Here is a 21137-nt window from a genome sequence, read left to right as displayed (position 1 = left end):
ATATATAATTTTTAAGATACGACAGCAAAATAATCAAAGAATGATGAAAAGATAGGTGAAAATAGAACTGTAAACCAGGCAAGAGAGTTCATAAAAAACCACATGCTTACTAATAACCTTCTATTTATAGTAGTACTGTGCTAGACAATGAAAGTGATGCAAAACATATACTTTGTAGCAGTTTAGTAAATAGCTTAGTAACTAGATGGAAAGGCAGAAGATAGAACATAAAACAGCAATAAATGTAAGAATTCAATAAAATCCAAGTAGAAGTAGATAAAACTATATGAATGTGAAAAGAGATTTACCAGCGAAAGAGAAAGACTTTGTACTTGTAAAGAAGAGAGTACTAGAGTCATGGAAATCAAATACTCATATTTTCAAAAGGGAAAAAGATAAGGACAGTACATTTAAGCCAAATACAATTGCTTCCTGCTCCTTAAGCCAAATACAATTACTTCCTGCTCCATCTCTCTACCATGCTCAAGGAACCAAAATTGGACAGACACTCTGTCAGCAGCCATTTACAGTTCAGCATAACTGAGCTGCCCAAGTACTCATATTTTCTAAGAATTTTAGCCAAGTTTGGTTTTGGTTTGAATTCTTCCTTGAGATAAATTTCAAACCATAGAAAAAGCACAGCGATTTTGGCTTTCCAGTAAGACAACCTGGATTATACTTTGTGGGACTCTTGGTTCTCTAGCCACGCTCAGCACAAAGGCCTTTGGCAGACACAGCTCCATTTCAAAAACCATGCTAATGGCTGTCATGGCAGGGGAAACCCTTCCCTAGACCAATATTTCTGTTTTCAATTATGTAGGTCTTGCTATGATTTATTTAGTTCAAGACATCCAATCCTGGAAAGATTGACTCTCACTTTCATGAAAGATATCATATAGAGCAAACAGGCAGCTAAAAATTGCAGAACATTTTATGGAACAGACAAATAAAATTATTCTGAAAAATACGTCAAAATAATATTTAATTATATCATTTGATGATATTTTAAAAATGGTAAAATAAATACAAGGTTATAAGAACTTTTATATTAATATCTTTAATGCTTTGTTATTGTCTAAAACTTAGTTGAGCCATTAAGACTCTCATTGCTGTAACAGTAACTTTACATTCATTTGGTATTTATAATAATAGCTATCATTTATTCAGTACCTGTCTAATTTTAAATGCTTTACATATTTATTTTCATTTTGTCTTTAATTTTATGACTAAATATTGCTCATATTTTCTTGGTAAGGAGTTGGAGGCATAAAAATATTATGCAACTTTTCTAAGGTCACAAAGTTAGTAAGTATTGGTGGCATTTAATACGTATCATGGATTATGTTACTGATGGCCAACTTTTTCTTTCCCTCCTTGTACTGTTCCACTTTATATACCTTTTCTGCTGAACTCAGGAGTATGCATGTGACTTACTTTGGACAACAAAATAATATGTCTTCACTGCTGAGCAGAAGTGATATGTAACTCTGCCAAGCAGAACTGCTGAGTCAGCATGTGGCTTGCCATGCTTCTCTTTACCACAAGATCAGTAATGCCCCAGTTAGAGACAGCTTCTTTTACTTGGTGTAGAGCTTCCTTGGAGGAGAATAGCAATAACTCGGAATGAATTTGTAGGGTGAGTGAGAAATAAACTTCGTTGTTAGCCTCTGGTACATGGGGGTCATTTGTTGACACAGGGTATCCTTGCCTGGCCTTGCCTCAAGTAGTTTCCTCAACAGAATCAACAGGTAGAATTCACTGTGACCTAAATTAAAAGGCCTTTCCATGACCCTTATATTGATTCCTCCTGAGTTGTTCAAGTACTAAAATCTGATATCCCCAACTTAATTAAAATCTTCTTGAGGGTAAATATAATGTGTTAAGTTTATAGTTTCATATTTCCCTGCACAAATAAAATTGATCTACTCAAAATATTTATGTGGCATCTGCTGTGAATGAATAAAATTTCATTCATTTACTTTTAGCAGCTTTACTTTTTTCATTTTTAATCTATGACCCCACAATGGTATATAAATGCCTTTTGCTGTACATGACTTTAAGCATATTAAGTACCATATCTATTTATTTAACTTCCCAAGGTGCTTGGAAGACAGTAAACTACTCTTGAATTGAAATAGAATCTGTGGAATAGTATTGTAAAATATCATTTTGTAATGTTTTGCAACTTTAAACAATCTAGTATTTCTATGGACTTCCTATAAAATTAATGTGTACTCAACTATGATTTGATTATTACCGGGAGGTGACAGCGTGCTGGCAGTCCTCACAGCCCTCGCTCGCTCTCGGCGCTTCCTCTGCCTGGGCTCCCACTTTGGCGGCACTTGAGGCGCCTTTCAGCCCACCGCTGCACTGTGGGAGCTCCTTTCTGGACTGCCCAAGGCCGGAGCCGGCTCCCTCAGCTTGCAGGGAGGTGTGGAGGAAGAGGCGCGAGCCGGAACCGAGGCTGCGCGCCGCGCTTGCGGGCCAGCTGGACTTCCGGGTGGGCGTGGGCTTGGCGGGCCCCGCACTCAGAGCAGCCGGCGGGCCCTGCTGCCCCGGCAATGAGGGGCTTAGCACCCGGGCCAGCGGCTGCGGAGGGTGTACTGGGTCCCCCAGCAGTGCCAGCCCACCGGCGCTGCGCTCGATTTCTCACCGGGCCTTAGCTGCCTTCCCGCGGGGCAGGGCTGGGGACCTGCAGCCCGCCATGCCTGAGCCTCCCACCCCCTCCATGGGCTCCGGTGCCGCCCGAACCTCCCCGACGAGCGCCACCCCCTGCTCCACTGCGCCCAGTCCCATCGACCACCCAAGGGCTGAGGAGTGCTGGCGCACGGTGCCGGACTGGCAGGCAGCTCCACCTGCAGCCCTGGTGCGGGATCCACTAGGTGAAACCAGCTGGGCTTCTGAGTCTGGTGGGGAGGTGGAGAACCTTTATGTCTAGCTCAGGGATTGTAAATACACCAATCAGCACCCTGTGTCTAGCTCAGGGTTTGTGAATGCACCAATGGACACTCTGTATCTAGCTACTCTGGTGGGGCTTTGGAGAACCTTTGTGTCTAGCTGGGGGATTGTAAACGCACCAATCGGCGCCCTGTCAAAACAGACCACTGGGCTCTACCAATCAGCAGGATGTGGGTGGGGCCAGATAAGAGAATAAAAGCAGGCTGCCAGAGCAAGCAGTGGCAACCTGCTGGGGTCGTCTTCCATAGTGTGGCAGCTTTGTTCTTTTGCTCTGTGCTGTAACTCGTGCTGCTGCTCACTGTTTGGATCCACACTGCTTTTATGAGCTGTAACACTCACCACAAAGGTCTGCAGCTTCACTCCTGAAGCCAGCTAGACCACGAGCTCACCAGGAGGAACGAACAACTCCAGATGCACCGCCTTAAGAGCTGTAACACCGCGAAAGTCTGCAGCTTCACTTCTGAGCCAGCGAGATGCGAACCCACCAGAAGGAAGAAATTCCAAACACATCCGAACATCAGAAGGAACAAACTCCAGATGCGCCACTGTAAGAGCTGTAACACTCACCGCGAGGGTATGCGGCTTCATTCTTGAAGTCAGCGAGACCAAGAACCCACCAATTCCGGACACATTACCACTTCTATATCTCTGAATCTACAGTTCTCTTCCAGGTTTTAGACTAAACATGCTTTTTCTTCTAGTGGTAGGCCTAAAGAAAAATGGGCGTTTCTCCAGTTAATTTTCTTATTCTTGTAGCTATATTTTAAAAAATGTCTGGAGTTCTGTGTTAATAAAAAAAAAACTGTAATCGGTAAGCATTTATCTCTCAAGTAGCTGGTAATATTTATAAAATAAACAGGAATTTCAGAACAGTTTTAGATTTACAAAAAAATCACAAAGATAGTACAGAGATCCCATATACCACACACATCTTCCCCTATTATTAGTATCTTTTTTTTTAGTGCACTTGCCACAATTAATGAACTAATATTAATGCATCATTATTATTGACAAAAGTCTATAATTGAGATTTCCTTAATGTTGCCTAATTTCCTTATCCTGTTCCAGGATTCCATCAGTATGTCATATTACATTTAGTAATCATGTCTTCTTAGGATCCTTTTTGCTGTGACGGTTTCTCAGACTAACTTAGATTTTAATGGCTTTGACAATTTTCAGTACTACTAGTCAGCTTTTTTGCAGGATGTTCTTCTGTTGGGATGTGTCTGATCATTTTTTTTTTTCTCATCATTATTAGCCTGGATTTATGGGTATTGGAGAGGAAGTCCTCAGAAGTAAAGTGTCATTTCATCATATCATGAGCATATACTATCACTGGGATTGATAGTTTATCAGGCTTCTCCACTGCAAAGTTAATTTTTTCTTCCCTTAGCATTGTACTCTTTTCACATTGTATTGGAATTGTCTATACATAGCCCATGCTTAAGGAGTGATGAGTCATGCTTCACCTCGTTGATAGCAAAAAGTATCACATAAATTATTTGGAATTCTTCTGTATGGAGTTGTACCTTTTCTCCTCTATTTATTCAACCACTTCTTTATCAATGTGAACTCATGGATTATTATTTTAAAACTTGGGTTATAAACCAATACTACCGTTCTGTTGTCCAGATTGTTCCATCTTTAGACAGTGGAAGGTCTCTCAGTTGACTCCTGTGTTTCTTTGACATATCCTCATCATCCTATCATTTCTTCTGTTTCTTTTTTTAAAAACAATCTCTTATTTTCAGACGCTACATGATGCTCCAAACTCATCTCATGTATTTCCTTCCCAAAACCTACAAACAGCCTATTTTCCAAAGAGCAGATTTGTTTCTTTTTTTCTGATCCCCACGTGTGAGAGTACCTGTTGCTCCACATCCTCACCAGCAATTTTCAGCGTTTTGAATTTTATCAAAATATTATTATACAACACGGAAGTTTTAATTAAGAAAGGACTAATATCATTAAGAATAGCCACTGTCCTAATATTTTATATTTTTTCTTCTGAGATTTGTTAATCCAAGTAAGTTGCCTCAAAGTCAATTTCAGAACATTTTAACATTCATTACTATGATAAACTCAACACATTATTATCACTGTACTTGAATGTAATTTTTACTCTAAAAAGAAGTGAGAACCAAAGTTACAACTAGTAAAGGAATATGGGTTAGCATACAGTATCTATAGGTTTTTTAAACATTTAACACAGAACATAATCCACAGTCTGTCACACAATAAAATTCATATTTGGCTAAACTTTAAATCTCAGTAGAGAAATCTATTGTCCATTAAATTTAATAATAATAGTACCATGTATTTTACAATTATTTATAATTTACAGAACATTTGTATTCATTGGTTAATATTGACAATAACTTTGATTTTAATAATTTTTTAAATTATTAAATAAATATTTTTCCTATGTATATTTTTTGAGATGGAGTTTCATTCTTGTTTCCCAGGCTGGAGTGGAATGGTGTGATCTTGGCTCACGGGAACCTCCATCTCCTGGGTTCAAACAATTCTCCTGCCTCAGCCTCACGAGTAGCTGGAATTACAGGCATGCACCACCAAGACTGGCTAATTACCTACTTAAACAAATGTTACCTTCTATTTCTTAGCATAAGAATTTTAAAAACAATTTTATTTTCTTATTTTCATCTGTCAAAAGTGTTTGTCTATAAAGTAATGTGGAATATTAGAGAAACAGAACTGTTTATTTCAATAGGAAAATATCTACACATTGTGGATTTCAGGTTATTCACCTGAAAAAATGTTTATGCTGCAGTATTGCGTCTATGGGCATGAAAATCATGATATGGGTAATCAGAAGTTTCTGTTAAATAACTTACATCATTTTATGTATATTGTGAAAAACCCTCGAGGGGGAGCAGGATAGTAAATCCCTTCATCATAGGACAAACAGATTATTTCTGCTCCACAAAATTAACTCAGTGAAAGATAATGCATAAAGTTTCCTGGCATTAATAATCCATATATAGAGCCAAATTAGTAGGTGATCAAAAAGAGCATCCTTACATAAGTAAAATAATTTTTTAAAAGTATCATGTATAGAAAATTAGCCTTGTGTAGCATTAAGAAATATATATATAAAGAAAGAGAAAATCATTTTGCAAATTTTTCTTTATAAAAATAACACAAAAATATGTTTAATGAAAACACACACACACACACACACACAGAAAGAGAAAAAGTACATGGAAACTAAAAAAAGTTACATGTAAAGACCTCATTACAAATTAATGAAAATATACATACTTCTTGCTCTTCAGGAAAATACTTTGTTAAACACACTGGTACTGGATTTATAACAATTAGTATGGTTAAGAAGTAGCATTAAAATAATAGTAATTCTCAACCAGAGATTGTAGGTCAACCTAAAATGTACCTTACTTTAGTTTTTGTTTGTGTCTGAAATTTGAAGTTCATACAAACGTTTAAAAGATAGTTACCCTATCTGACTTTCATCCTGAATTTGTCTATAGTATTGCTATAAATATTAAATAGAAACTTTAAAAAAATCACACTTTTGTATATTCCTAATTGCCTTAGCTCTAGGTCATATTAATTCACAATTATGAAGTATCAAAAAAGTTAAGACTAACTTATGAAAATGCCTGGACAATTATGTAGTTTACAATGAGAAAAATGTTTCTGTTTTGTGACCTATGTATGCTGACATATATTCTACACAATGAAAGGTTTTCATATTTTATGAGCAAAATTCACTTAGGCAGCATAGATACATTCATCTGCAAACCCCAGCTTGATTAAATATATAACTGATGGTGCTTCCAACTGTCTTTCGTTTGAGACCCTGTATCTAAGAAAAATGTAATTATGAAATGCTGTTTAAACTGTCTACTTTAAAACCACATTACTGTAGTTTGCTAATAACCCTTCTATATTATGCTGATCTGTAACTTTTAAAGCCACATTTTTAACTCAAGTAGTTGGCATAACTTCTATTGCAATGAATTTATTCTGGGAAGTCTGACTGCCATGATTAGTGGTTTGACTCCAGTATTTCCAGCTTACTGCACTAAGTTCCCACTGATGTACTTGTGGTTTCACATATACCAAAGAATATTCTATGATGAGTGCTGGATGGAAAAGATTGTTCATCTGACAATAATCTTTCTAGCCACATAGACATACCACAATCTCTATCAGTAATCTTAAATTTTGGCAGTCATGGATAAACACTATTCTTGCCAATATATATTCATTATTTATACAATTTTCCTTTGATGATTTTTCCTTTAGGAATTGAAATTTTTAAAGAATGTGTGTCTAAATTGTTTTCAGAATGGATACTCCAAGCTGTTTTAATATTTGGCTTTGAGCAAATTCAAAATCACATTTCTAAAAACTTCAGTTCTGTACATATACTTATGGAGAGAGAGAGACTTCTTACTGGAAAGGGAGCATAGTCCTAGTGGAGAAGTAAGCAGGGTGCAGACATTTCAATTGCCCCGTCAGAGTATGTGCAGTTGAAGCACTTAAAAGGATTAGTAAAGGACAATTACTTGTTTTTTTCTTCCACTGTATACCCACTGAGGAGCATAGACTGCAGTTGGCACAAAAGGATCTCATCAGAGAAGTCTTTTAACATTAAGCGTCTGTCTTAAGTATTAAAAATGTGACTTCAGTTTCCCCCTTGAATACCATCACAGCTGACCTTTTGAAACAGAGCTGAAGTTTCTCTCTGCTTTAAATTGCTCATTCTCATGAAGAACAATGATGAATTAATGCATTTATTTTAATCTTGGTTGGCCTTTCTTAAGAGCAAGCACATTCCAAAATAACTCTCTCGTTCTTTAAATCCTAGTTACATTGTTTCATTTTACTACTCAAAATGAATTCATTATTATAATTTTCCTGCTAATTCTTAAAGGAAAAGATCACTGGTATTTGATGCAAGTTATTTATATGAAATAAAAATACTATTGAACAGACTAATAAAAATCAAAATGGTATAACAGTTTTTTCTTTATCCCATTTGTTTTGTTTGTTATTAGAAATTTTCGTGCATAGCGTTTTTGAACATTTTTGTCCAATTTTCCTTTGACTTTCGAATTTTTAGTCGGGGAACAGTGCGGGAAACAATCTGGTTTTGATGGAATCCCAAATTTTTGTGAGTGTGTGTGTGTTCTAAATAAACTCAACTAGGTCATATGACTCATGTGCTTTCCATGGTCTCATTGACTTTATTTTCTGTCTAGAAACTATTTAATAAATCTTATTTGATCAGATGGATATTCTTTATTGCTTCTTTAACAAAACGAAGTTGAACTGTTTGTTAAGAAGAAAGTACTGTTTTAGGTTTCTTTCTTTTTGTAAATTATTTTCTAAAGAGTTGTAGAGTTTTGATCAATTTGCATAACATAATAAATACTTGAGCCCATTTGTGGTTTTCAGGGCCAGCTGTTTTCTCCAGCTTCAGCTCTATGATTAAGGATTAAGGGATGCAAAATGATGAGAAACGCACAGGGAAATTGCTGCCTTTGGAAGATTTAACGGCATGCTGAGGATTTTTATATTCTCTGCATTTCCCTTCCTTTACAGGTACAACAAACAAGAAAAACTTTACCAAAAAGGCCATTCAAAGAGTATTACTCAACATGTCAAAGGCAAGTTTTATTTGAATCTATTTCAAGAAAGTATTCTAATATTCATATTCACACACATTACAAAACCTAAGCACATACAGGCAGGTTCCTGAAAAACCCAGGTATAGGACAAATTCTCTGTGAATCTAAATATTTCTATCCATGTGAGTACATGTAAGAATACCTGTATTTTGGTGTTTCGATGTAGTATTATCTTGTATGTTTCAGAATTTTTTTTTCCAGCATTTTCAAGGTTTAATATTCACTTGGAAAGGGGGACCCTTGGAATTCTTTTGAGACGTACCTTATTCATCTTGAAGTCATCCTGAAAATGTGGCAGGCCATTAATACTTTTGTAGAGAAACACAGGCTCCATTTTTCCAGTGTAAATATATGCTGAGGTCTGTCTTTAAATGTGTACCTAGGAGTAGGAAAGGTTGAGAAAGGAGAGAATGATATTTTTGCCCTGCATTCAACTTTGATTGTTATGAAGGGTAATATTTTACATAAAATATTTCTACAATAAGGAGATTCAAAGGCTAGAACAGTTTTGTGATCGCTCCTGTACTTTTTTTCAAGACTACTATTATCTCTAATTCTGAGCCAGGTACACTATTTACTTAGAAGTCATTGATTCAATATTTATTTACAACTAGTAGGCAAGTTAAAGAATGTAAAATACATGATTCTTCTGATAATTGTTTTTTAAATCTTAGGTTTATCTGGGGGAATTTCTTCCTTTCCTTATGCCAAGAATGGCTAATGCCTGTGAATGTCAGACATAAAACCCCATTACATGAATTTCCCAAAGTCAAAGAATGCTGAATTAATGCTGTAAGCAAAGCTGTAACATCAAAGCATAGAGTGTTAACGATTTTAGTTAGTTCCCTACAGATCAGGCTTTGTTCATTGTAAGGAATCTTTTTAAAAGTTACTCAAAAATTCAAGAGCTGTATGGTTTACAAATTTACGAACTCAAGTGATTCCAAGGAAGGAATATTTGTTTTTCTAATTGCCATTGGTGGCTGGAAGTCATGAAACAGTAACCAGCTTATTTTTAGCAATTTTTCTGTTTAATTCCTTTTATGTAGAAAACACAAAAACTGCAGGCATTATGAGGGAAGTAGGGGAGATTAAAGAGAAATCACTGTAGAAACAACTTTTCAGATAACTGCATCATTCTTTGTACTCCCTGGCCCGAAAATGGTTCAACTTGTCTGAAAAGTGAAGAGGTCAAATATGTGCACACAGACACTTTGCCAAGTGTGGGTAAGTTGATATCTATGAAGATTTATGAGTATCCCCTCACTACCTGTCTCCTCCATTCCCTGTACTGTCTAGCCTGACTCAAGTTTATTTTTCTTTAGTTAAAGCAGCTACTAAGAATAAGATAAATAAAGAACTGAATAGTTAAATGGAGTGCGTGTGTGAGAGAGAAATTAGTATTTAATTAAAATGTAACAAAATCTATCTGTATATACTTCTGACACACAATTGTCTATTTATCTAATGATACTGATACTTAACAACTGATTTTGAAAAGTATATAAAAAATAAAAATAGACACAAAATATTGGAAAATAATAACAATTTTAAATGGGTTCTAGAATTATATGATCTTTTTCAAGCATGGTCCAGCCATAAAATTATTTTATTTTTTCCTTTCAAAATGTAGCCAAGAAACAAACATCTATCTTTGCTTTCTTTGCAGGAAAGAACCAGTGTCTGGACTAGTTCCAAGCCATCCAGACAGCTATTTCAACTGGAACAAGTGACCTTTGGAACAGACTAGAACATAACAGCCTGGCCAGACAGAGGGGAGGGAGTAGGCAGTTGGGAAGGACCCCAACATGTTCTTCTGAAAGCTCATTTGAAATAAGAGGACAATAAAAAGGACAGAAATATGAACTTAAAAATACATCAAACCAGTAAAAACTGTGTGCCCACAATATGGGATTCAAGAAAAGTTACAGTTTGTGTTTTTAGCTGTCATTCTTTAATATACACGCTTAAATACTTCTCCAACCCCGTGAGCACAGGCCCTGTCCCTTAATTACATAACATTCATGTTTGAATCTTCATAGCCTCTTTGACACTAAGTAACCATTATTTTGTTTTTCCTCTATCAATTGGGCCAGACTTCCTTAGTCTATGATTCTATGGTGATTGTTAGACAAACTTCAATAATTACTAAGAGATTTATTTAGCAAATTATTGCTACAATAGAAGTTAAAATAATAATAAATATTTTATTGAAAATGAGATAGTGGTTATCTTCTCCCAACATTTATTTGAAGGCATGTTGTTCTTTTCTAAGAGAACATACAAAATTTAAGTTCACATCATTAGCAAGAAGCATCTAAATAAATATGCAATCTTTTAATGAATGCTTATGGACAAAGTGTTGTGCTTGGTAACAAAGAGGAAGGATGTCAAGGCAATCCTTCCTTCAAAATGTTTGAAAAATGGAGAGCAAAGCTTTTTAAAAAATGCTTTATTAAAAATACAAAAAGAAAGCTGTTTCTTAGACAATGTGTTATTGATTTTTACAAAATATATTAACTATCATAAGTTGATTATGTCCAAGGTACTGAGAAAATACTATGAGATTTCAGAGTGCTCTTTCACAGAGAACTTTGTTATTCCATTGGGTACTGGAAAATACTTTTCAGAAGACAACTTCTATAGCTTCTAATCAGGCCTTCTTTAATGAAAATACAAACCTTTAAAAGTCTTAATGAATATTCCAAGGTGTCTATAGAATTGCTTGGAAACTAGAAGATTTGGTTCAATGAATTTGGCATGTAGATCTGAATGAATGCCAAAAATGTAGCTAAGGTAAAGGAAATAAATTTTTACAAAATTTGTGTTACATAGTCTTCGTGGTACTATTAACTGACAAAAAACACAATGTTAATGATATAGAAATAAGAAATTTGGTTATTTCAATTTATCATGTAATGTCAGAAAAATGAGAAATGAGCCTTTCAACTCAACTACTTCTTAAGTATGCCATTAGAATTGGCATAGTATTGATTAGAAGCTAAGAAGTAGAGCAGAAAAAAATGAATCCAGAGAAAGACAATGCTGTCTGCTACTTATGTAATGTTCATATTTCTTAAACTGTATTTTGAAAGCAAGAAAATAGACCATAAATGATTTTAGGAGGTGGCGTTCTTGCTAGATTAAGAAAATCCCACTTAGAATTCTAGAGAAATTATGCTTTTAGGGAGGGAGTTTCATTAGTGGATTATCACAGACCTTAACAACAAAAGATCAAAACATGAAATAAATGTACAAGAATTAAGGTTTGTGTCAAATTTGTGAGATGCACTTAGAAGGGCGAGATTTTAAATATTTGTCTGAAGTTATATAGGAAGAAGACATTTTCTGCATGAGACACAGGGGTCCAAGGGCAATTCCAACTGTGACCATCACATTTGTAAGTTCCCTATACAGGGTGTAGTTTAGGTGGAGTCTGAAATTCAGTTGTCAAAATTGACTCCAAGATTCTTCAAGTAATTTAACAGAGGATGAAGCCCAAAATCATGAGTAAATATTGAATCTGGAAGTATATGTGGAAACACTGGAATAGAAAAACATTAACAGCCAGTTTTTTCAGGGTTATGCTAAGTAACATAAAAACGAATAAAAAAATCAGTATTTAGAAATGCAACATATTATCTATCAGAAATCCTACTGAAAATACATTCCCATAATATTATTAAATTTTTTAAGAAAAATCCAAATCCAAAATAACAAAAAGAGACGAAGAAAATTTTTGCCATTGGCCTGCTCTGATAAACTTCACACTGGATGACTGATACCTGACATCAGCTAGTACGAAGTACCCAGACTTAAACATACTTAAATACAAGTGTTCCTGAGGAAGTTTTTGGTTCACACAGTGCTGTGATACATATTCGCTTTTATTTATTCACTTATATGCTTCCCATACTTTTACTTTATGACAATAAACTGACTGAAATCAGAGATCCTGTCAATTTAATGCCACCTGCTAACACATCTGTTAGCAAACTTGCTAGATGTTTTCTTACCCCATAAAGTACATGTTATTCATATAAAGTGAGTAATAAATGAATTTTATTGAATGAATTGATGAATTGTTCCTTGGTGTTCAAAGGCTGTGCATGTGAGTCCCGTGTCCATAAAATACTTAACATCATGTTTTAAATTGATTCAAAACTTCTTCATGATTGCACTCTTAGTCATAATCCACATCCTATTATCAAGTTCCACCTTTATAAAACTATCAGCCAAGACACCCTTTTCATTACTGCTAAGTTAAAAAAAGCCTCCAGTTATGAAATTGATATTTACATAATACAGTTTTTGCAGCAGATGCTTCTGGTAAAAGGAAGCAAATCATGACCTCTCTCACCAGCAGGATCAGTCCACTGTTTTCACAACTGAATGATATTTGCTCATAAAGCTAAAATGTGTGTGGGCTGCAAGAAATGAAGTTAAAGGTAAAGCCCTTTATTTCTTCTTTGCCTTTCCCTCTTCCTCCCTTTCTTTTATCTCCATTTATGATCAAGAAAATCTGTTACATAATTAGCTTCAGAATGTGTCTATATTAGAGATTATTTAACAAATGGATTATGCAATTTAATTTATTTAAAATCATTTATTTTCAGGAAAACCAAACATATCGTTGAGTTTACATAGAAATACAATTTTCAACCAGATCTTCATAAAAACGCACTGGAGAAATAAATGTTCATAATTAATGACCAGTTATGTACTATTTCATCATGCCAGTAGCAGAGTTGATTACCATTAAAAATTGGTAAAGTAACATATCTTAAATGTGCAAATACCATCTTAGTACTCTATTGTGTTACCATTGATAATAAATGGCCACTAAATATATACCTATTACATAAATCTTTTTAAAGTACAATAAAAATACAAATTCTATCTGTTAAAAAAAGCCACTTATATGGCTTCTAAACATCCTTATTATACAAATTCCAAAATACTATCTGACAAACAAAATTATAAAGACTCTTCTTTATGAAACATATATTGCCCTCTAATTAAGGTACAACTTAGCAGATAAAAGAAACTAAACAAGAAGGCTCATATATACCATATAACATTAAGTAAAAACACACAAATATATATTGCATAAGCATATTTGATTTCTTTTCCTAGTGAAAATGTAGCTTTAACACTTGAAGAAAATTCCAATGAGTAAATGATAAATCTATTTTTGAGGGCTACCCCTAATCTAAGTCACATTTTCATTAATTTAATTTATTTTTCTTATAATGTGATGAACCAAGTTAGAAATTTTGACCATAAATTTTTGTTTTACTGAGTACAAATTAGTCTGTTAGGTAAAGGGTAAAGGTATAGGAAACAAATATTTTTAAAAGTCTAGGTTCATCAGCACATCAAGAATGAAATGCAAGAGAATTTTATTGCTCATGTTCAAGACTAAACTGAGCAGTAACTGGGTTTTTTTTTTTTTTGAAAAATGAAGATTTTTGACTTTAACAAAACAAATACAGATTGAATTTACCAAATATTGATAATTCATATAGAATGGGTGCCACAGATTTTAAAGTATCAAAACCAAGAGGGCATCACAAAATAAACTTTGGTGAAAAATATCTTCATCAAAGAAGAAAATATGAGAAGAGTAGTCCTTATGCAGTGAGGAGAAATATATTTGGTAAAGTAAATATGGGTAATAGATATTGAATCTATAGATAGCATATATTCCAAATGTTTTTTAGGGAATATCAAATCAGATGATGCTTAGATGTTATAGTAATATCACTTATCTCATTTGGAATGAAATTTAATGTTTTTTAATAAATAGCAAATTTTCATTTTTTCACTACCTTTATAAAACAAATTAAATATTTAGAGTATAACTGATCATAACTAACATCACCTTGCATTTACTAATAAATACTCTAAATACATTTGGTTTATTATTGGAATTTATATCCTTATAATTTTACCTGCTAGAAATTAGTGACCTTGTGGCATTATGTTTAAAGTTTACATTTTCCCAGTGATGTGAACAGTATTTATACATAAAATGATATCTGTCCAATGAATAGTAACATGTTTGTTGGTTTAAAAACAGAACATGTTTAGTTTGACATTGGCATGTCTCTTCAGAATTTAAAAAGTTATCTTTAAGGTATGGCTTTTGGGAAATCATTAATAAACTAGCCATCTGGAAAATGAACACAAATTTCAAGATGCTAACTAAATAGAACTCAGACACAAGGCAGGTATTTATATAATATGTCTTTCAATTACAAATTCATCTACAGTAGAAACAGAAAGGAACATAAAAGTATGATCTACTTTACAGTAAGCTGTTTTTAAAATAAAAATTATAGATCAATAGTGAAGGTGAGGAAATTTAACTGAAAAAATTTTCAAAATATTAAAATATTCAAAAACATATTGACACGTGAATAATACCTATCTTAAAGTAATAATAAATGACATGTGTATATAAACACATTTAACATGAATCAGGATTTCTTGTTCTTGATGTCAGCACCTACTGTCTAATGGGTCGAGACAAAATACTGTGCCTTCAAGAGTTAGTCCCATTTTGAACCCCTCCTGTAAAACAGAATAAAATAATTAATATCTGAAATGCTCACAGCAAAATAAAATCAGTGAATAAAAAAGACTATGCACTAAAGTTGAAATATTCATGCTTTGATCAACTAATAAATAACTATATGTCAAATGTTGACTTGCTAAATTTTTATATAGGTGTATAGCACTGGTAGTTCTTTCAGACCCATTAACACTTTAATGTTTTAAATGTATGTGAGGTTAGCATGCATGAGAGACAGAAGAGAATACATAAAATTAAGATAAAGGTTTCTTTTTCACAAAAGGCTAGTTACTACATCATTCTATTGTAAATGAAATCTGTTAGCTTTAAAAATTATTATTAATTTAAATATTATTAAGATAGTTAGACTTCAAATTGATGAGAGGTTCAAGATAGCCTGATGATTTTCACCTTTTCTTCCTGGTTAGCACTGACCAGAGCCCTGGTAAAATACTTCTTTTAAATGCAATGCCATATCCTCTGTGGAACACACAACTGCAGATTACTTTGCCATGGAGAAAACTTCCCCTACTAGCCTTGCTGTTGCTTGTAGCGGACTGGCTTCTTTGACTCCACTCTTCCTTGCATATTTTAGAAGTTAAGTTGTCTATGATTTATTGAGTATAAGAACACAATTGCTATGAAAGTGTTTTTCCACCAAGATTTTGAATTAAAATAATGGCATAGGAGTCTGTCCTTCCCCACTCCAATCTCTTTTTTTTTTTTTAATTGCATAAGATAATTGAACTGTGGGCCATCTCCAGTCTTGCCACCTCTCCCCATTCCTACCCTTTCCTGTAAATCTATACACATTGGCCTACAAAAAGATGAAAAGCACAGACTTGCACTGATCAATGAAAGTGGAGGTTACATTGTAGGTCTCCTTGTAGAAGCAAATGTGGTAGTGCTCTCTACATACTCTACCTTTTTTTTCTTACTAACAGAACTGAAATGTTTCAGAAAGGTAATTTGTAATTTGGAGTGGCCATGCAACACATTATTGGCAAATAATATGCAGATAGCAGTGTATTCCTAAAGAAAACAAAATGTCTCCTAAAGGTAACCATTGGTTTTCACCTCTGCTTTGGGTGTTTTATTTAATTGGACTGACTATATCTACTTGTATGTTAGCTAATTGGGTATCTTTTTGCATCTCTCCAAATTACTTTTATTTAGAATAATTATGTAAATGTTCTTATCTTTCTATAAATCCAATGTAAACATCATCATATAAAGGAGGAAGGTAGTTACAAAGCTGTAAGCCATACTTTGTTATTAATGTTCAAAGAATATTCTTCTTTATGTTTACAGCACAGAGACTACTACTATATAGCAATTACAGTGATGTAATCATTGTGAAAGTTTTTCAAAATGTCTTTCCAGTACTTGGAATACAATCTTTATTTAGTTGAGTAAATATGAGACTACTTATCATTATTTTTTAAAAATCTATTCTTATCACAATATACATTTTGCCATATTTATTTATATTTTTCAAACAGCCAGCAAATACTTAGAAAAATGAATACTTTAAACTAAAATACTGTAAGTAAACTTTTCTTTAAAATTATTTTATTTGGATATCTGAAGATCTGTATATTATGTCATCTTCTGGTATATTATAAATGGTAAATAGATGATACATTGATAGATAATGACAGATAGAAAGAGAGTTACATGTGGAAATGTTTGATACCATACGGTACTTTTAAATTTTATCAGTTCATTCTGCTAGTAAACCAGTATCACTTCAATTACCCTGAAAATACTATTTGTCAATGTGTTATCAATATTGGAAAAGCAGAATAGCAGCCAAAGTAAAACAGAGGTCAATCACTATTTTAATAATGAAGTGTTAGTATATGACTTACAATAATATCTATCTCCATATTGACTTTTTAAGGATCCTTACATATTATAAGGTTTCTTGATTTTCTTTCTTCCTCAGATAAAATTTCCCACACCTGTTGAGCTTCAAACTTCTTAATAAAAATGAGACTTTATTTACTTATGTAGTGATGGGAATTATTATAAGCTAACGTCACACAAAAGAATGATTAAATAATTAAAGTATTATCCACCATATGCTTTTTATATGAAAGATTTTGATGAATTTTCTTATTTTGAAATAGAAAAACATATCAAGGAAAGAAAAACCACTACATTTTGAGGTATGTCTTTTTTTCTATCTATACATTTTTAAAAATGATTTTAATGATAATATCAATATATATTTATGCCATATAATTTTCTTATGTAAGTAATATATTACATATAGTTTTCTATCTTCCTCTTTTCATCTTTGCAGACCTTGATTATTTTAAATTCCCAGAAAACTAATTTATTATGACTATATAAAATACTATTAATTTTTATGATTGTTTCCATCGTAAAAATGCATTTTACGTTGCATTTGAAAAAAAATCGTTCAGCATTTTAAAATTATGAATAATGTTGACTAGGTATTTTTATTCGTAGAGATTGAACACATTCATACTTATTTTTTCATCAGAATAGATTGCTTTAAAGTTTTGATATCAAACAGAAATAAAAGTATTAATAACAAGCTACCCTTTAAAGAGACTGCTAGGCCATAGTTACCTCTGAACTAACTCTGGACTGCCAACAATTTACAGTGCTTGTTTTATCACACTTTCACTTGTATTGATTGATTATTAGTTTAAAAAATAATCTGCTAGATTAAAATAGCATTACAGTTCTTTATTTGATTTATATGTTTACTTTGATTAGACAGAACATGTCTACATATGTGTAAGCCACTTGTGGTCTTCTTTTGTGAACTAGTGCTTTTTTATTTATCTGTTGATTCTTTAGTTTCCTAGCCATTTGTCTAATTGCTTTAATTATGTATATGTAATGTATTTATATATTTTTAGACAGTAAATTTTAAAAAATTGGATACTATATGTCCGTATTTTTCTTTTCCTTATAAAATTTTCTTTTCAATTCAAAAGTCTGATGAATATTCAATAATATTTTAAATATTTTAAAATGTTGATTACTTCTGAAATTTATCTCGGCATTTGCTGTAAGTTTCAGCAGTACATTGATCTTCTCCCAGAGTACTAGCTAGCTGACTTAACACCACTCATACATGATTCTTTCATCCTTCATGAACTTGCCATGCTTGTTTTTTAATGTATTAAATTATTATAGCTCACATGTTACAGTGTGGGCTACAATACTATTCCACTTATTTTCCTGTTGGTGACATGTACTGGACAGTTTCAATTATGTCAAATCAAATAGCTACATTATTGATTTCAAATAGATGTTTAATTTTCTAACTGCTTATACTGAAATATGGTTTAACATTTCTGCATAAATGCTTACATGCATGAGATGTTTCTGTGATTTCAAACTTAATAATTCGATTCTCTTAAAAATAGCTTAGTCACAATACTCTGTAAATGAAAGATGAAAACTAAATGTCTCACTAGGCTTATTAACTCAATATGGTGTTCACAACCCATTGTACTATATTAAGTTTTTATATGATATGCAAAGATATAGTAGCTAAATGTGTGCATTAGATTCATTAGGCTAGCACGATTAATAATAAAAGCCATCATAGACTTTAGATGAAGAAAATATTATTTTACTTTTGTTAAAGTGACCTTGCAAGTAAATATTGGACTAAAAGAAACAATCATGGCCAAGTATGGTGGCTCATGCCTGTGGTCCAAGCACTTTGGAGGTCTAAGTGGGTAGATCGCTTGAGCCCAGCAGTTCAAGCCCAGTCTGGACAACATGATGAAACCCTGTTTTTAACAAAAAATACAAAAATTAGCCACGCGTGGTAGTGCACACTTGTAGTCTCAGCTACTCAGGAGGCTGAGGAGGGAGGATTGCTTGAGCCTGGGCGGTGGAGGTTGCAGTGAGCCAAGATCATGCCACTGCACTCCAGCTTGGGTAGGGCAATAGAGTGAGACTCTGCCTCAAAAAAAAGAAGAAAAGAAAGGAAACAATGAAGTGAACAATGCAATAGTGACTAAGTCACTGAAAAATAATCTTAAAATGTGGTTTATAAAACCTCTCTAAACATAACTAATTATCAGATATACCCATATGAAGCTGTTGTTTGAATTTTTATTAAATAAAGCATGCAAATTTTAAGGTTTCAGCTTTAAAAATTTGTAAGTTGTTTAAAATTATTATAAAAATAATATACCAACCATCTCTGGCGCTACCCACCATGAAAGCAGTAAAGAATTTAAAAAGACATTAAGAAAATATTAGAAACAGCAAAAGCAAAAACACCACAGTTTAACATTGAGTGTCACCATCACTCAATCATCCCAATACATTGTGTCTCACACTTGGTTTCAACAAAATCTGGAAATAGAGGCTTATCCTTAAAACTCCATAATTTTTTTTCCAATTTTGGGAAAATCTAAAAAATTCTTAGAGAAGTACTCTGTATGACCTGTGCAACCCTTGAGAATAAATACTACCACATAAATATTTCTTTGTTACTACAAAAGCATTAGTACCAGATAGTACATGTCCAATGGGTAAAACTAATGTAAAAGGAAAGGAATTGATTTCATATGAAATACAGCATTCTTGCTAAATTATCATGCGCCATTTGAAAGTTTCACAGCGTTTGAAATATAGAAAAGAACTAGGAAATCTGTGCCATCAGATAGAATACATGTTGAAATCAATAGAAATTTGATAAGGTGGTTTTAGCTTTAACCAAATAAGATCATCCATCCTGTATTGGTGTTGCAATTTGGCTTTCATTTAATTTATAATTTATTGAATTCATAATTTTATAAAAACTATAAGGACAAGTTGTTTATAACATTTTTGTCAATATTTAAAAATTGTAAGTTAATACTAAGGATCTAAAACAATTTTTATGTAAAAGGGGATTAAGAATCATTCAACTTGAGAAACACTGTTTTAATAGATTCTTTGAAAACCTCAAGGCATATGTTAAGTAATTCAACTTTTAAATTCAGGCATTTTATTACATCTAGAACAATAATGAATTCATGTACTACCTAGAAAATAAGATAGCTACACAGCTGCAGTCAAAAATGAGTAAAAGGGCATTTAAATTAACTTTCTAAGAAGGATTGCAATTATCAGTGATAGATCAGTGTTCACCCGTAATTGTTTTTTCTAGGAAGTGAGGCATAGAGAATTAATGTATTAATCCAAGACTAATAAACAAAAATACCTCCTTCTCCTTACTTTAGTGTCTTCATTGTCTCTTCTCAATCAGCTTCATATAATTGGTGTCTGTCTGGATTCTACCATATATAAACTTTTTGATGAAAAATAGGATATAATAACTTCACCAAAATGTAAAGGGCAAATATAAAGAGAAGACTTTATTCTAGGGTTTATAAGACTATTTTTAAATCATGGCCCATAGTTCAAAGCATTTAAAACCAATTTCTGTAAACTTCAGACCAATTTAGAACAAAAAAGTAAAAGGAAGAGAGAGAAATGAAAACCCAACTGAACTACATTCCTAAAGAAGTTGTCACTGGGTGTTTGCTTTTTAAATAAAAGCCCAAAAGTTATGAACTACAGCTACAATGCTTCTTTTCAGAGAGAATAATTTCAATCTTACAAAGATTTTCCTTCATCTACCCATTTACAATTTTCAAATTCATAATTGTTAAGACTGAGATCAAATCTTATAAATCTAATGCAGTGACTGTTTAACTCTAGATTTCAGAACAATGAACCATTAGAATCCATGCCATTTTGTATTTAAAAAATGAACCATCTTATTGCCATTGTAAATTGAACCATTTAAAAAACCAACAACCTTATCCTTAGCATATGTAGGAGTATTTTTAGGACTAACTGTACATTATTATTTTAAAGTAATTATTTTAAGCGAGTTTTTATAGCGAAAATAATTGAAGGAAACCATAGTTTTG

The 21137-nt window shown here is 33.1% G+C and overlaps 1 protein-coding gene across 26 annotated transcripts in view; it reads right to left on the bottom strand.

Annotated features, from left to right (window-relative positions):
- Positions 1 to 13222: 13222 nt before the first annotated feature.
- Positions 13223 to 21137, bottom strand: part of GULP1 (GULP PTB domain containing engulfment adaptor 1) — a 307556-nt gene continuing 299641 nt past the window's right edge. For 16 of the 26 annotated variants that reach the window (XM_054679975.2, XM_054679980.2, XM_054679989.2 and 13 more), the window contains one exon: positions 13223 to 15212. In XM_054679975.2, the coding sequence (XP_054535950.1) occupies positions 15141 to 15212 (72 nt within the window). In that variant the 3' untranslated portion in view covers positions 13223 to 15140. Of the gene's footprint in view, positions 15213 to 18745; positions 18996 to 21137 lie in introns of those variants that run through there. The other 10 variants (XM_054679968.2, XM_054679970.2, XM_054679969.2 and 7 more) reach the window with 5 other exon arrangements.

This window comes from Pan troglodytes, chromosome 13 (assembly GCF_028858775.2).
Source record: "Pan troglodytes isolate AG18354 chromosome 13, NHGRI_mPanTro3-v2.0_pri, whole genome shotgun sequence".
Taxonomy (NCBI): Eukaryota; Metazoa; Chordata; class Mammalia; order Primates; family Hominidae; genus Pan; species Pan troglodytes.
This window is presented reverse-complemented; position numbering and strand designations above follow the sequence as displayed.